At 35.1% G+C, this 18,421-nt stretch overlaps 1 protein-coding gene across 1 annotated transcript; it reads right to left on the reverse strand.

Moving 5' to 3' along the window:
• LOC18793358 (serine hydroxymethyltransferase 4) lies at positions 558 to 3,713 on the reverse strand. Its single transcript, XM_007222868.2, has 4 exons — positions 2,757 to 3,713; positions 1,474 to 1,864; positions 1,264 to 1,365; positions 558 to 1,099 (listed from the first exon to the last, which is right to left on the reverse strand). Exons 1-4 carry the CDS (start codon positions 3,432 to 3,434, stop codon positions 855 to 857), a joined length of 1,416 nt encoding a protein of 471 aa, XP_007222930.1. The 5' UTR covers positions 3,435 to 3,713; the 3' UTR covers positions 558 to 854.

Consider the following 18,421-nt stretch of genomic DNA (forward strand, 5'->3'; position numbering starts at 1 on the left):
ATGGAACGAATAATATAGAGTTGATGGACCATTTGAACGAATAATTTAATTGAGGGACCAAAATGTAAATTGAGTTTAAATTTGCGGACCATTTGAGTAATTTATCCAAAATTTAAAAATCTTATTCCTATCCTCAATCAAACTAAAAATAAAAAATTAGTTCTTATTCCTAAAAACTAGATTTTTTATTTATTTAAATATTTATTCATATTTAATCAATTTAAAATTATAAAAATACCATTTCACGCTTGTATTTAACAGAAAAGTTAACAAAATTGACGACATGACTATTTGTCCTAACAAAATTGAAGTTGAAAGACCAAAAGAACGATTTTGAAAATTAAGAGACTCAAATGCAAATCGAGTCTAAATTCAGAGACTAATAAAACAAATAACTCCTTGCAATAATATCACTTGAGAATATGGACAAATGAGTTCAACAATTCGATTTTGTGAATTGCAGAAATTTAATGAAAAGTGGAGAAGACAAACTGTTTGTATAATGGTACCATTTTTATTTCAGACCCCGATCACAATTAATTAGACATGAAAATAAAGAACAGAGAATATGATATAATAAAATTTAATAAAATAAGAATTCATTGTTTATTTGTAGATGAACAAGAGAATACAGAAGTAACGCATTTTGTTACTGAGAGGATTTTATCTCAAACTCGTACCATAATACATCCAAACTTGTAAAAGGATATTGGGAAAAACCAAAAACAAAAACAAAAAAGAAACAGCTGATCTATGGCATGAAGGCTTTTTCTCTTTTCCTTTTCTGATCAACACAATGCCAGGTGAGACCCAGAAATATTTGTGACAATAATAAAAATATTGGTTACCCAAGCCTAATCCTTGTACTTCATTTCGGACATGACGAAACCGGGCATCTCAAATGAGGCTGAGAACTTTTCAACATCAGCCTTGAGTTCTTCAATGTCCTTGTTGTTCACCAAACCCTTGTTGAAGTCCTTCAGTAGTTTCCCATGCTCCTTCTGGATTTTCAAGGTGAGACTTACAGCCCTGTGAAGGAACTCCCCGATCTTCTCGAAGTCCTTCTCAACCAAACCTCTTGAAGTCATGGCCGGGGCACCTGTTTTTAAACATCCATGGTCAATTAATAGATTGTTGAATACAGCACTACCATGGTCAATAAGTAAACAGTGATACTTCATTCTATGCAGAACTTTAATTTCTATCAAATACATTATAATTCTTATCCACAATGGAAAAGCCAATTCGTATAGCAGTTCTTACCAATTCTTACTCCTCCAGGAGACAAGGCACTGCTGTCACCAAAAACAGCATTCTTGTTCACGGTAATGTTGCATAGGTCACAAAGCTTCTCAACCTTATTGCCTAAAGAAAATCATCAAGGAGTTAGAATTGTATCACAAGGAAAACAAAAACAACAACAACATCTATGTGATCATCACGTTTATAGATGGAAAAAGTTCAACACTTTACCAGTCAACCCAAGAGGCCTGAGATCCCACAGAACAAGGTGGTTCTCTGTTCCTCCTGTGACAAGGTTGTAATCCTTGCTTATCAGGTAGTTTCCAAGGGCAACAGCATTGGCCTTGACTTGTTTAGCATAGGCCTTGAACCCTGGTGACATGGCCTGCTTAAGAGCAACAGCTAGGGCACCAATCTGGTGATTATGAGGACCACCCTGTAGGGAGGGGAAAACAGCAAAGTTGATCTTGTCTTCAAAGTCGTAGGCTGCATCCTCAGGTTGGCCCTTCTTGGGTGGTTTAGGTCCCTTCCTGTAGAAGATCATACCAGCCCTAGGACCCCTCAAGCTCTTGTGGGTTGTGGTTGTGACAATGTCACAGTACTCAAAGGGATTTGCAGCTTCCTATATCCAAATAAAGAGGAAAAGAAAAACGGAGTAAGAAAAGGCAATCTATTAAGAGGACAGCAATGCCAGCAATTTAATACTCCAAACAAGGCTGCACCCTTTAGGTGAAAAGCACAAAAATAACCTCAATGCAATTTAGAGTTGAAAATGAAATTTACCCTCCTATAGATCTTATTTTGAACCATTTATGAGATTTTATTTTATTATTAAAAATGAGAAAAAAGAAAAACAGATATAAGAAAATGACACAAGTCATAATCCAGTACTACTACTAGCCCTGCCATAGCATATCCGTAAATTTTGAAAACAAGCAAAACCAAAACTAAACGTGCAGTGCAGATCTACTTCATATTTAATTAACTAAAAGAAAATTAGTTTTCCATTTTCATCCCCTCAAGAACACATTTTATAATCTACATCCATTCCTATTTGCATCTCAGTGATGGCTCAATTGCTGATCCGAACCTGCATGACATTGCATGTGAATAATGATAGGATCAAATTCTCAAAGCAAAAAACATAACTGTGCCCTTGCACTAAAGATACAATGAAACTCTATAAGCTATAAATAAAAAAGAAGAAAAAGAATTTCAAAGTTTCAAAGATCAAGATCTACACAGAATCACAAATACATAATGAAAGCATTGAGAAGTACATCAAAAATATCACAAGAACATTTAGAGTGGATCTTCTGAACAAATGGGAATGAATATAGATCACAACCGGAAGTCAAAACCAGATCTGCTAAACCAAATCAAGTAAACTACACAAACCCAATTCATAGAACATAAAAACTAGGCAAAACCCATCAGATCTAACAACACGCAAAGCAAATCCAATAAAACAAAAGATTCAAATCCCACCAACAAACACCACAAAAGGCACATACCTGAGCAGCAACAAGGCCACTAATGTGAGCCATGTCACAGAGCAAAAGCGCACCACACTTATCCGCAACAGAGCGAAACCTTGCATAATCCCAGTCTCTCGGGTACGCACTCCCACCGCAAATGATCAACCTGGGCCTGAAATCCAAGGCCTTCTCCTCCAACTTGTCATAATCAATGAACCCAGTTGTGGAATTGACCTTGTAAGGCAGACTCTCGAAGTAAATCGAGGTCGCGGAGATCTTCTTCCCGCCAGAAGTGTAGTAGCCATGGGTGAGGTGGCCGCCGGAGGGAAGGTCCAATCCCATGATGCGGTCATGGGGTTGGAGCACCGCGGTGTAGGCGGCGAAGTTGGCCGGAGAACCGGAGTATGGCTGCACGTTGACGCCCCATTTGGCGGCGTCGAGGTGGAAGGCCTGGAGGGCACGTGAGCGGCAGAGGTTCTCGATCTCGTCGATGAACTCGTTGCCGCCGTAGTAGCGATTGCCGGGCATGCCCTCAGAGTACTTGTTGGTTAAGGCACTGCCCAGAGCCTCTATGACAGCGAAGGAGGTGAAGTTTTCGGAGGCAATGAGCTCGATCCCTCGGCATTGGCGGCGTTTCTCCTTCTCGATAAGATCGTGGATCTCTGGGTCCACGGTCACCAGGGGAGAGTTGCCCCAGTCGTTCACTGGTTCCATTGGCAGAGATCGGAGAAGATTAAGAAGATGGGGATGAAAATGGAGGAAGAGGATAGAAATGGGTGGTGTGGTGTGGGGTGGTGGTGGCAAACTGCCGACTGAGGTTTATAGGAGTTGAATATTAGGAAATTACCATTTTGGCCTTTTGGTGATTTTTCTACGGTTGGTGTCAGTCTGTCAGATGTGGATTGTGGAGTGGCTTGATCGGCCTGCATTTTTTTTTTTGTTTTGTTTGTTTTTTGTTTGTTATAACTTTTACTATATATGCACACACTTTGAGGCTGAGTTACTTTTACTCAAATAATCTCAAAATTTATATATGAATTACATTTTGGTCCATTAATAAAATTATTCGTTCAAATGAAATACATACTCTATATTATTCAGCAAATTAATCCCACAACATGAGGAGTACAAGAATGATATATGCGTCTTTTTCATAGCTCATTTTAAAAATTAAAAAAAAACTTAAAATTCATCATATAAAATGATAAAATAACATTCTCTAAAAAATAATTTAAAATAACATAAAAATAAAAAATATCTTAAGAAAAGAAACCTACCCAGCCCCTTCCCTTTCTCTCTCTCTCCACCTTAAACACAACCCAGTTTTTGGTTAGACAATGACGGCGGCAGCTCTATTCACGATGGCTTTTCTCTTGCTTTTGCTGCTATGAGATCGAACTAATGAATGATGGTGGTGAGGTAGGTTTCACTGAGAAAGAATCGCTTTTTAAGAGACTATGGATGGCTTGAGCATAGTTTTAAAGAAGGGGAGAGAGAGAGATGGCAATGAGGGTTTCAATTTGGATATATTCCTCTATGCACTTAGGGCTTCAATTTGGGGAAGATGAGGCAAAAGCTAGAGAAAAATGGATGCATTTACCCCTACATTTGACGGTAATATTGAAAGAATGCAACGGTGGGATCAATTCCTCGAATAAGAAAAAGTATGTTGACCATTTGAACGAGTAATTTAGTTAAGGGACCAAAATACAAATCGTTTATAAATTTAGGGACCATTTGAGTTAATAAACCCATTTTTGTAATTGTCTTCCTTACCAAATCTTTATCTTTTTTCTAAATGAAGGCTCAAAATTAAAAGCAGAATATAACTTAGAGAATGAGTGAATTTATACTTATGTGAGGATAAATAATGACCAAATGAAGTTAAAGCATCAACCATGAAATTAAATTCTTTGAAAACATTTGGCAAAAAAAAAAAAAAAAAACTTCTTTGAAAACATAGTGAGTTGTTGATGTCTAAATATTGATGATCACATCACCAAAAAAGAAAGGATGATCATTAATGGACCCAACTTAGAGATAATCAGCCTTCGGTCGCGTAGGCCCTATGTCATGTATGGAGGATATTATGTGGATCTACAAAGAGAGCAGAAAAATGGTGAAACTTTAGGCATTGGTGTGGTACCAGCCAAAAGCTTTTCGATACTTAAGTTAGCTTAATTATGCAGAATATAAGTAATTGGGCAGAGTAAGGATTCTAGTGCCAAGTTACTATTACCTAGTGCATTGGAACAAGAGCCATATTTATAAACAATTTGGGTAGAGCACCTTGTGTTGTAGTTTCGATGTGTGATTATGGGCATTGTCTGAAGGGCCACCACATATCCTGACATAAAAATGGCGCGACAAGGCATGAAAGTGGCACGATATGTGCCTTCGTTGAGCCAATTCGGCATGTGAGATTGTGGAAGACTCACCCCTACCGATGGTAGTTATGATTTCTAGCAACTGGGCTAGACCATGTGGTTTTCTACTTAGTGGGTCATTCATTCTATGTGTCTAGGTGAGAGGGCTTGGTTAGATATGGTATAAACATAAGTGAATATCCACAAAAGAAGCAGCTAACTGGTGAATATTTCTAATTGTGATATGGGATCGTTAAGAAATGTCACATTGCTTTAGATCTATATGTAAATTGTACATGTATACATATATGTAGTTTTATAGTTGGTTTATAAATTTTTTTTATAAACAAGATATATAGTCAAACTCACTAGAAATAATATATATATATAGGTTTATTTACATCAGTGCTACTAACTGAAACTATGATTAAATTTTATATTGCACCTTGGAAGTTAAAGTGACCCATATTGCCCCCTTGACTAATGTTTTGCATCTCACTTTACTCATCACCGATAAGTCTGTCAAATAATCTATTAAAATACTAACATGGCACGAGTAGGACCTACTATTTTACTACATGATATGCCACATAAGTGCCATGTGTACAAAACATAATATTTTCTTTCGAATATAATTTAATTGTTAAAAGAAAACAACAAAACATAATATTTTCTTAAGTCCATGAACCCTAGTTTATGTTTCTCATTTTCTAACTTAAGCATCAAAGATTTAAGGCAAATGACCACTAGTGTAGTGATTTGGAGCATTTGCTCCCACATAGGTTCGAGTCCTAGTATTTGTGTAGTGTGTATAAGTTTAGTATGTTATTACCTTTTTCAATAAGAAAAGTACTAAAAAAAATGAAAAAACATTAAATGCTTTATGTTTTTCTATCTCTACTCCACATAGTATTACTCATCTTTCTTCTATTCTTATTTATGGTCAAATGTCTTACAAGGCTAAATAATCATTGACAAAATTTGGCTGGATGAGAATTATAGTTACGTTTGACATCATAATTTTAAAAATAGGAGACATAGTTAGTGACATTTGTAAACCAATGTAGAATCTCATGAAATCAACAATTTTAACTAGAGAGGTCGTCTTTAGAGAGGCTTTCTTTTTAAGGAAAAAAAATGTGTGCCGCCTTTGTGTAGAACAGTTGGTAGTTTGGTCCAACAATATGAAACGTCCAGTCTTTTATTTTTATTTTGGTTAAATTCTCTTTATGTCCTTCAAAACTCATCCTTAGAAACTAAAATTTAATTAAATTGAAAATCATTTGTCATTAAATTTAGCCCACTCTGTTTTCAAATATTGGATCCGTCATTGCTTAACACGTGAACAACACATATTGGGTGGTGTGGGAGCACGTTCGGGCATAACACGTGAAGCCTTTCTCTGATACCATGTTGAAACTGATTTTTCCTTATTATTCATATAATCATTATACAATATATATAAGTTTGTAGAGAACAATCTACAGTTAGCCCCCTTTCTCCCAAAAAACACTCTTAGAGCCTTTTCCACCTTGAGGGGGGAAGAAGCCATTGTTCTTCCCCCCTTTCCTCTCTTCTCTTCCTTTCTTCCTCCTTTCACCTCTTCCCCCATTTTCAAAGACAAAGGGTTTTCCCTATTTGTCTTAGTTTTATTATGATTTGCATCCAACCATTATTGGCGGCTGCGGCTCAGCGTCGGATCTTCACCTGCATTTCGGCGTCAGATCTCCACCACCATCTTTTTTGCAATTTCTTTATGTTTGGAATAAGTTGCAGAGACTCTTTGGGTTCTCTGTGTAGTTTTCACCTCTCCTTTTGTGAGAGTTTTTCATCTCTCCTTTGTGAGAGCTTTTCATCTCTCCTTGGTGAGAGTTTTATTTGTATTGTTATGGCTTGGTTTTTTCAAGCTTTATCTCTTTTTTATTATTCTAAGTTTGCAATCTTAATTGGGATGCCTATGCCAGAGTTTCTTCGATCTTGCTTGATCGTTGGTGGAGACATACCTGATTTTCTTAATTTTGATATTAGACCGCTCCGTTATTGTAATGGCCCTTTTGTGGCTAGTTTGTATTGGCCCTTTGTGGTTAGTGGCTTTTTTGGCTGAATTATGAATGCAATCATAGAATTTCTCAAAAAAAAAAAAAAAAAAAAAAGAGAACAATCTACAGTTATAACAAGCTATTATCATAAACATAAATATGGAGTTATGGCTTAATAACAACGTAACTGAAAACTGACTATTTCCTATTATTAATAGGATTAACTATTGTAACTGAAATACTATTGTAACTCCCTGATGCACATCATTAAACTCTCTTAACCTAATCTTGAGAAAAGTATGTCTTAGTAGTTGGTGAGGGATATATAGTTGTACTTCATATAACTTAATTAGTGATAATCCTTTATTAATAAATTGATTCAGTGAGAAAGTAAAAAGAAGAAAATTCTTTCGTCAAGGAAGGGACGAAATGATGTTGTCACCAAGTCATTGTAGGAGTTGGTGGGTGTTAGGAGATATTGGTTTTATTTGGTTTAGAAAAAAAAGAGAAAAGGTTTAGGGTTTTAGAGAAGAAGATGGAGGTTTTGTGGGTTGGTGATGGGCAACTTGGTCAATTCAACCAATACCAACCCCGGAGATGTGGACATTTTCCTTTTGTAGGGTGGGGGTGGGTGAGAGTGCACCTTCAAGTAATTATTAATTGTCAATGGTTTTTGAAATATAATAGTCCAATTTGTTTATTCAAAGAAGTGGTTTTTTTTTTCCCAATTAAAAAAAAAAAAAAACTAGTGGGCTTTTACCAACCACACACCAACCCCCGGCTTAAGAGCTTTTGGCAAGCTACTACTCCAGCAAGGCAGGAATTTTCATGGATAATATGAATAAATTAGTGGGTTAATTAACTATGTTTTGCTTTGTCCCTAATTAACAATGGAAGTTTATTTTAGACAATCATGTGTATAGATTTCGACTCTTAAATAAATTTTTTTAAATAACTAATAAGAAAACGAACACTGTCTAATTTATTTAATGTCCACTCACTGCTCATTATAGCTATAACATTTGTATTTTGATTTGGAAGCAACACCTCACATGCTCTGTAAATTGACCTTTTTGCCTGAGAATGATACACTAGTTTGCTTAGCAAAGCAATTTATGCAAAGAAAAGAAACATGCACCTCATTAACAGGGTTCTTTTTACTTGTTTTGTTTGCTGGGGTCCTACTTTATATATTAACTGGTTGAGTGATGTTTCTTTCCATACAGAGGTAGGGTTGCCCAAAATGTGATGTTATTTTGTATGTAGACTGCTAATTAAGGAAGTAAAAAACCCTTTATTTTCGTCTTTTAAATGTTGCCTCTCTTGTTGTAGAATAGACGAAATACGAGAGTAACCCATAATATGATAGTAGAATTGTATTTAGTCCAATATAATTAAATAGCTTAGAACTTTATAGTTCGAAAACCACATACTAAAGATTCTCTATTTTCTTCTTTGATTTGATGCATATTTGATCATTTTTCTACATTCAAAGGGCTTTCAATTGTTCACTAAGATTCTTTACGGATGATCTCCAGTACATTCTATAGTGCCTATTTAGCGCTAGTTTGGTGCTTAGGATTGAATTGGATAAGTCACTAAATTTAAGATATATTGAAGGAGGAAATGAAGGTAGAAGTGAATGATTTCCCACGTTATTATAAGTTTTCTTCATAAGTAATCCATCTTTTACCTTCAACTTGGTTTAAAAAATTCACTTCTTCCTTAATTATACTTTCAATATAGAGAGTATCCAATCTAATATTAATCACCAAATGAGCCCTGTATAGGCATAATAGATTTGATGGCGTAACTTATGAATAACATAACAATTGGAAGGCAAGTCACTTTCCACGATTTCATGTTCAATGTTTTCATGCAAATTTATTGCAATTTTCTTATCTTTCATTATGTTAAAGGCTTGAGGGATAATACTGGAAGATGGCGTGAGGATGAACAGGGCCTGCAATCTGTTGTGTTGGACTATTTCACACATCTCTTCACTTCATCTGCCTCTGGAAGTGAGGGGGAGATCATTGATGCTGTGGAATCGAGAGTCACACCGGATATGAATAATCTATTACTCACAGACTATTGTGATGCAGAGATTCACGAAGCAGTTTTTCAGATGTACCCGACCAAAGCGCCAGGTCCCGATGGGATGCCTCCAATTTTTTTCCAAAAATATTGGCATATTGTTGGATCAGATGTCACAAGAGCTATCAAGGACTTTCTTACTTCAGGTCGCCTACTTCAAAAAATAAATTTCACTCATGTTGTCCTCATACCAAAGGTGAAGCACCCAAAAGACATGTCCCAACTGCGCCCGATCAGTTTATGCAATGTTTTGTTTAAAATCGCCACGAAGGTTTTAGCTAACAGATTAAAGCTTATCCTTGACAAAATCATATCTCCCAGTCAGAGTGCATTAATTTCCGGAAGGCTTATCTCGGATAACACCATCCTTGCAGCTGAAATAATTCATTACCTTCGTAGACGTCGGCGAGGTAAGAAAGGATTCATGGCGCTAAAAATGGATATGAGCAAAGCTTATGATCGCATTGAATGGAGTTTTCTTGAAGCTATTATGCGAAAATTGGGTTTTGCAGAGCAGTGGATTCAGTTAATGCTTACTTGTATCTCAACTGTGAGCTACTCCTTTGTGATTAATGGGACTCCTCACGGCTTCCTTCACCCATCTAGAGGTCTTCGTCAAGGAGACCCCTTGTCCCCTTATCTGTTTCTTTTGTGTGCTGAAGGTCTCACGGCACTAATTGCACAAAAGGAAAGGGAGGGTTTTCTTAAAGGTGTTTCCATTTGCAGAGGAGCTCCTGCTATCAGCCACCTCTTTTTCGCGGATGACAGTTTTCTCTTTGCGTGGGCCAACATGGCTGATTGTATGGCTCTCAAAGATATCCTTGATACCTATGAGCGTGCGTTAGGACAACAGGTCAATTTCCAAAAAAGTGCAGTATGTTTCAGTAAGAATGTTCATAGGGGAGATCAACTGATGCTAGCGCAATTTATGGGTATCCCTTGTGTTGATCACCATAGTCAGTATTTAGGCCTTCCTATGGTGCTGGATAAGAAGAAGGGTGCTAGTTTTAACCACTTAAAAGAGCGGCTCTGGAAAAAATTACAAACCTGGAAAGGAAAGTTGTTAAGCGGCGCTGGAAAAGAAATCTTAATCAAAGTGGTAGCACAGGCAATACCAATCTATACAATGAGCTGTTTTTTATTACCTAAATATGTCTGCGAGGATCTCAACAAGCTGGTTGCACAATTCTGGTGGAATAGCTCTACTGAAAACAAGAAAATTCATTGGATGGCTTGGGACAGGTTATGCGCTCCAAAAGAAGAGGGAGGCCTGGGCTTTAGAAATTTGCACGCTTTTAATCTAGCTTTGTTGGCCAAACAGGGGTGGCGCCTTCTCCAGAATCCGGACTCCCTGGTCACGAAAGTACTTAAAGCCAAATATTTTCCAACTCGTTCTTTTCTTGAAACTACGGTAAGTCCTTATGCCTCTGTTGTGTGGAAAAGTCTTTGTGACGCAAGAACAGTTATTATTCAAGGCTCCAGATGGCAAGTGGGGAGTGGGGATACAATTGGCATATGGGAGGATCGGTGGTTGCCACAACCCAATAGCTTCCAGATCTTCTCTCCCAGGCCTGAGCACAGTGCTATCACAAAAGTATCAGACTTAATTCATGGCGACTCACGAGAATGGAATGCCCCACTGCTGCAAAATGTTTTCTTTCCTGAAGAAGTGATGCTCATTCGCTCTATCCCGTTAAGTCTGCGTCTGACACCCGATATGTTGGTGTGGCATTATGATAAAAAAGGTATGTTCACAGTTAAGAGTGCCTACCACGTAGCCAGATCGTTGCATTCCTCTACTGGCAGGGCATCCTCCTCAAATTCGGATGCAGTCGCTAGGAATTGGTCTCTACTTTGGAAAGCCATTGTGCCAGCTAGAGTCAAGACTTTTTGGTGGCGTGTTATCTCTGGAATATTACCTACGAAAGCAAATTTGGCACGAAAAAAGGTGTCTCTAGATGAGGAATGTATGTTATGTGAGGGCCCAGTCAAATCTTTAATTCATATCCTTCGTGACTGCCCGTTTGCAATCTGTGCTTGGCGTAGTTCGACATTAAGTAGTAGCAGGTGGAACAATGGTGCTCATTCACCCAAGGATTGGGTATGTCGCTGTGCAGAGCAACTAAGCTCTCAAGACTTTGCAACTTTTCTCATGGTGGGTTGGGCAATTTGGGAAGCACGTAATGGATTGCTATGGAATAATAAGAAAAGTCGGCATGAACAAGTCAGCTTGCATGCATCTCTGAGGCTACATGATTTTTTGCGGGTTAGTAATTGCTTGGGGTCTCAAAGTAGGCAAGGTCAAATAAAACAAATGTGGCAACCACCACATGAGAACAGTCTTAAAATAAATGTGGATGGTGCTTGGAAGCCAGGGACCACGGAGGGTGGCGTTGGTGTGGTTGTGAGAGACTCCACGGGCAAATTTGTGGCGGGTTGTGCAACTAAATTGACTAATGTTTTCTCTGCGCCACAAGTAGAGGCCTTGGCTGCAAGAACAAATACAATATTGGCGATGGAAAGGGGTTATCAAAATGTTGTCTTTGAAAGTGATGCTCTCCAGATCGTTACAGCACTTCGAAATCACTCCATAGATAGGTCCGTCATAGGACCTGTGGTGGAGGATACCAAGAGCTTGCTGACACAGATCACTGGGGAAGGTTTTACCCATATTCGTCGTACTGCTAATGGTGTGGCTCATCGTTTAGCCCGTTTTGCCTTGCATATTGGGGGTTCTTTATACTGGTTCGAGGAACCTCCTGATTTTATTTCTGACATATTGTACGAAGATTGTACTTCGTGACCGAGGAATTTCTTTTGCCCTTGATACGAGTTCAAACTTCTTGTATTACCTTTTTTACATCAATAATATTCTATCGCTTATCATCAAAAAAAAAAAAAAAAAAAAAGAAAGAAAACCTCATCACTCTATATCATCGCCTCCCTTTGCATTAAATTAACTCAATTGCCTCTTTATTTTGTAAGATCATTTATAATCATGCTCTCTATTTTTTAGTTAAAATTTAGCTAAAAATACAAAAGTTATTTTAAGAGCTCTCTATAAAATTTCAACTTCAATCATACCCTCCAGTTTAGGGAATCATAAATGCTATAATTATATTTTAATTTAACATAAATAGTCCATCTCTATGAAAAATAATATAAAAATAGACAATATTGATTAAAGGTTTTAAAATATTCATTAAATAGAGTAGCATTAAATTATAGGGAGTTACTATGAGTTCATCCTCTCTTCTCAGATTTAGGAGCTCTTAGAGGTCTCCCTATTTTAAGAGCTGGATAGGGAGCATGGTTGGAGATGGGTTTTCTTACTTCCTCCATAAATTTTATCTAATGAGGTGGTTTAGGGAGTCCATTGTGGATGCTCTAATACGCGAGGCATTTCGCAACATCTATCTCATTTTCATACATGATAAAATATTGCTTATTTTAGAGAAAGTCTCTTGTAAAAATAATATATATATATATATAAGTGCTGTTATTTTCACCTCTTGTCCTATTTTTCCACCCATCTTATTCTTAACAATTTTAAATACAAATTTACTTTTTTGTAAAATGACTTCTAAGAGCATCTCGATCGATGTGTCAACAATGCCACATTGGCCAGAAATAACATTTCATATCACTCCAACTGAATTGTCAAAGCTGATATGGAATGAAGTTTGAACCTACAATCGTTACTTTTGACATTCCAAAAGCAAGACGTCAAATTAATATATAATTTTTTTTTTTACGACAGCCGGCTATTACTCTCATTTATTATTTTTTTCTTCTTTATTTTGAATGATTTGACCGTTACAAATTTTTTCCTTCTTTCTCTTTCCAATTTATTTCCTGTACTGTTGAACAATTTTTTTTAAACACACAACCTTTTTCCTCCTATCGTACATTTAATTTTTGTTTATAAATACACCTTTTTCATTTCAGTTTCTTCAAAGAACAAAAAAGAACTTGTGCTCAAACTATATTATTTTCAACTTAGAATGAAAATTCTTCCAAGTGGTGAATTGTGAATTATATTTAAATTAATTGATTGTCTTGTAGTATTTTTTTTCTTTTTCAATTAATTAATTGTCTTTCAGTATTTTATTTTTTAATTAAAAATATAAAAATTATATTCTAAGAAGCAATAAATAAATCAACACTAAAATATAATGAAATAATAATTTAATTTGACATATCGAATAGAGTGTAAAACTGTATAGATGTTAAATTGCCGCATCAGCCTTAACTCACGTACATACTAATAATTTTTTGACATATGGAGCAATATGTCATTAATAAATATTTTTATTAAATTTATGAATACATCTTCAACTGCTCCCATTTACTCTCTCTCTTCTTCATCTTCGACCCTCTCTTCAACATATTATTCGCCTATTGTTGAAGAAAGATTTTGCAGCTGGCTATATTGGTAATAGCAATCTTTTTATTCAAATTTGTATTATGATGTGAGTCGAAACCCGAAATCAAGATTACAAATAAATTTTTATTTTTTGGAAAAACCCAGAAAATAGCTGAGTGCTTTTATTTTTGTTGTTGGACTAAGGAAAAATAAAACCCAATAAATGATTCCCCCTCTAAGTCTGATGCAAGCTATGCTTGTACTCAAAGAGAAAAAAGTAAAGGAATTTAGAGGTGGATTTTCAGTTAAAAGGATACATATGGTTGGTTTCTAAAAATTTCTCGATCGACAATATGTCTCTGCGAAGTGCCGGCGATGGAGATCAAACTATAGATGGGGAAAGAGGAATCGAAAAAGAGACAGTGGATGGGGATGAGAGAGATTAAGTGAGAGGAAGGTGAAGAGCTTAAGAATAACGTTAATAAAAAATATTAATAAGATATGATTATTGTTAACATTTTAACTAACATATTTTTAACTCAATTAAAATTTAAAGAGTATTTTAAGAATTATAGTGTGTGGAAAGATAAGATTAGGTGGGTTGGAAAATATAACGGAAAAATTGAAAATAGGAGCAATCAATTAGAATGCGACGAAGTTATGAAAAGGGTGAGTGCATTAATTGTAGGAAATTATATTCATAAGAGGTGAGACACAATTAAATATTCTAGTTAAGCTTTCAACATCCAGTTTAGAGCATTTTCACCCCAGCAGTCTAGCCAGGCAAAAGGCTAGGGGGCCTCAAAAATCATTTCTAGCACAACAATCTAGCTGGGCAGATGGTGGGCTCTACCAAATCTGGGTAGGCTCGAAGGCAAGAACAGTCTGAGATGTTGCTTAAGGGCAATGACGTCATCAACGTAATTTTTTTAAAAAAATAAATAAATAATTCCAAAAAATTCAGAAATATATATATTTTTTTATACATACCTAGCAATTTTTTTATTTATTAATCTCATACATATAAATAAAATTAATCCCATATGAATAGTAATTATTCTTGGGTTGTCAATGTCATGGCAATGGATGGAAAAGCAAAACAAAAAAGGATAGAGCAATCACTATTTACATGATTAGTGTTTGCCATTTGCCATGACACTATGAGTGAAAGTGCTCTTATGGTAAGAGCATCTCCAATAGTCTCTTCAACGACTATGGAATACTTAAATAGGTGAGCCACATCATCAAAATCCTCTCCAACAACCTTGAAAATGTTAAAACATGCATTTCTTCTTTTCAAACAATAAATATATAGAAAAATTTCACATATTTTCATATTTTTCATTGTTTTTCATATTGTTCATTGTTTTTCATAATATTACATTAATTAAATTGAAGAGTCTAACGACATAAAATCAAATCTCTCACCATAGAAAAAAAAACTAGAAAAAATATCGACACTCCATAAAAATTTCGTGAAGATAGCATATTGATGAGCACACACATGGCCACATGAGCAAAAGCAATACATATAGTAACGGCACTCTCTCTCTGATAAAACATGATTTCGTGACCGCCAGAACCCCACTATGCACAGCAGCACATGCTCATATTCCTGCACACCTTAAATTACAAATCTGTCTCAGAGTGGTCCCCACATCCATCCCCCCCGACAGTCTCACGATCGACCTCACAAAGTAAGGCTGTTTCATAAATACAAAAAACAGAAAAAGAAAAAAGAAAAATAGCCCCCCTTTCCTTTATATAATTAACTACTAGAAAACATGCACACACGATCCCAACAGTATCTTATTTCTTAAATCATGTAATGATGTATGTAAATTTGAGGGAGAAACGTGGTCGATCAAGTATGCATTATTTTGCTCACCCAAATCTAATTTAAGAATTAAATAGTAATTTTTTTTCTTCTCAGATTAATTATGCTTTTTTAAAATTTATTTTATTTTAGAGTGTTTTGGGTCTTCCTTTCTTCCCTCTCAAGATCTCAACCACCGACGCTTTCTCTTTACCCAAATCATATTCTTCATTTTCAATTCCTATATATTTCGTTGGTTTATATATATATATATATATATAATTTTTGAGAGGCTTAGATCCAATCCAGGCAAGCACCAAAGAAAGAGGGTATCATGTGAGCAAGCAGAGAGAGAATGGTCAAAGATTTGATTAGCTTCTAAAGAAAAAGAAAACAAGAAATATTACATATATATTATTTAAAAGGCTTTATGAAGAAGTACTTGAACGTACAATAAAAATATGCTCAAGCAAGGAGGAGTCGGTGAAGGGACCCACACAACACAAGTTGTCGTAACAATGACGCCACTGCCCGGCACTAAAGTTCCAAACCGACACAAATATAATTACAGCTTGTTTAATATTGATTATTGTCTTTGGGCCAAGATTTGTTGGGTCACACTTAAATATTTTTGGGCTTTGTGTTTCACATCTAATGGACCCATCTCAGAACTGATCTCTCGGGCCCAAATTACATGACTTGTATGAAAAGGACAACATAATTTTTTATTCTGGGATTAATCATTTCATTAGTCTCTGAATTTAGACCTGATTTGCATTTGAATACCTCAATTTTCAAAATGGTTCCCGCTGTCCTTTAACTTTAGTTTTGTTGGGACAAATGGTTCTGCCGTCAATTTTGTTAACTTTTCTGTTAAATGCAGGGGCAAAATGATATTTTTGTACCAAAATTAATTAAAATATGAATAAAAAATTATAATTAAACTCTCTCTCTCTCTCCCCCTCTATCCTGATTTCTACTCCCCCAAAACTTAATTTTTCTTTTTTTTTTGGTTGGTTTTTTATTTGATTTGATTTTATTATTATTTTAAAGATATGATTTCTTATTCATTTTTTTAGTTTTAATATAAAAATACCATTTTGCCCCTGCATTTAACAGAAAAGGTTAACAAAATTGATGGCAGGACCATTTGTCTAAACGAAACTAAAGTTAAAGAACTATGGGAACCATTTTGGAAATTGAGGTACTCAAATACAAATTTGGTCAAAGTTCAAGGACTAATAAAACGATTAACCCTTTATTTTGTGTGGGGTCCGAGTCTAACCAATTTTTGTTTTGCAAGATTCACTTTTATACCTAATATAAGGGTCCAAATTATAATAATACCGTATATGAAATGGATTTTAGAAACACACCCAAAGCCCATTTACAACATAACAAAGAGGCTTTTAACTTCTTATAAATTACAAAACTGACATCAAATTCTTAAAACAAGCCCAACCCTAAAACATCATAAAAAAACCCAAAATACTCAATAGGGTATCAAAGTAATTTAATAATCAAACTTAAATTCAATAGGGTCAACTGTCATTTTTTGGGTTTGTTTATAGAAATTCAATGATGTAGGGTTTATTTATATTATTAGTGCTAAGAATGGATATATAACTAAATATCTTTTTTTTTTATATACATGCGAAATTACCAGTTAAAAAATTAATCCTTTTTGAGTTAACTCATGAAACCCGTTAATGATACGTTACTATATAATTTGATTTCTATAATGTAAAAATAATAAAATTATGCGATAAAATAAATTTTATTTTATATTTTTATTGTAAACTTTAAACATAATTATGTTTTGATATAGCTTAACAACTTTTAATGAGAGGTGATAGTTATTCAGATTTTTTATACAAGTGATATTGGGGGAGGAGGAATCGAAACTAGGACCTCTGGTGTAAGAGTAAATACTTTTAATCACTTGAGCTACAAGCCCATTGAGATAATTATTTAAATTTAATCTGTTTTTGTTTTATTGTATAAGAGCATCTCCAACCGATATGTAAAATTGCCACATGGACATGGAATGACAAAAATTAAAGTTTAAAGTTACTCTAATCGAGTAGTCAAATCATACATAGATTTGAAGGTTATAAAAGAAATATAAAAAATAACATATCAAAAAGCTTGATGTCTAATATTTTTTAAATATTTTTTTAGTAATGGACCCCACTATCATTTAATCTCTTTTAAACTTTATGCATCATATGAGCCCATTTACGTTTCAAAATACAATAAAATAATATGATATTTGACATTTCGGGTGGAGTTAATTTTTTTTTTTCCAAAGTGTCAAATTATCACATAAGCCATCAAATTCAAATTTAACATTTTGCATTTGACATTTCCAAGGGAAGAGACAAATGAAATAGGCAAAAATGTACTATAACAATTAGGGATGGTAGAAATCCCTAAAGGAGAGTGATTTCGGTGCAAAACGGGAATCGGGTATGGAGATCCCCGAAGTATAAAAATCCTCGTCGGGTATGGGTAGGGGATGGTATTGGCATCTCTATCCTCGAATCAGGCCCGATATTATATATTTATTTTCAAATTAATAATATATAATATAATACCTTTGTATTACAATGAAATAATAATTATTATATTTAATACTTCATTCCAACTAAATAAAGAAGACTGGCATTTTGGTTCATACATCTTGCGCGAATGTATCTTGGAATCAACATTGTAAGTTTTTGTGACATTAGTTTAAATAGATCTTAACTATTTCTCTCCAAAGTCCTAACCATGTTCTTCAACTTCTAATTTAACCACCCAAAAAATAGTCTTGATCACTAACAATAAATTTCATGAGATTCACAACTATATTTCTGTGTAATAGATCATATGATGCTGTGATTGGATCTAATTTGCAGTTTGTTCTATACATGCTGATTATCAATTCTTATATCATTAGCATATTATGGACATAGGTTTGCACCTTCTTTTGTAGAAGTGTAAGAAAGCTTCATGGATGATGTCTTGCAAACATA

The sequence above is a fragment of the Prunus persica genome, chromosome G1 (assembly GCF_000346465.2).
Source record: "Prunus persica cultivar Lovell chromosome G1, Prunus_persica_NCBIv2, whole genome shotgun sequence".
In the NCBI taxonomy this organism is placed as follows: Eukaryota; Viridiplantae; Streptophyta; class Magnoliopsida; order Rosales; family Rosaceae; genus Prunus; species Prunus persica.

What these genes read in the sequence shown, in the direction of transcription:
- LOC18793358 (XM_007222868.2), bottom strand. Translation starts at nt 3,434, where the DNA reads ATGGAACCAGTGAACGACTGGGGCAACTCTCCCCTGGTGACCGTGGAC. An exon ending in GTGGCCTTGTTGCTGCTCAG is followed by an intron (nt 1,865 to 2,756) that starts GTATGTGCCTTT and finishes ATTTGGATATAG; the next exon opens with GAAGCTGCAAATCCCTTTGA. An exon ending in CAGGCCTCTTGGGTTGACTG is followed by an intron (nt 1,366 to 1,473) that starts GTAAAGTGTTGA and finishes GATTTTCTTTAG; the next exon opens with GCAATAAGGTTGAGAAGCTT.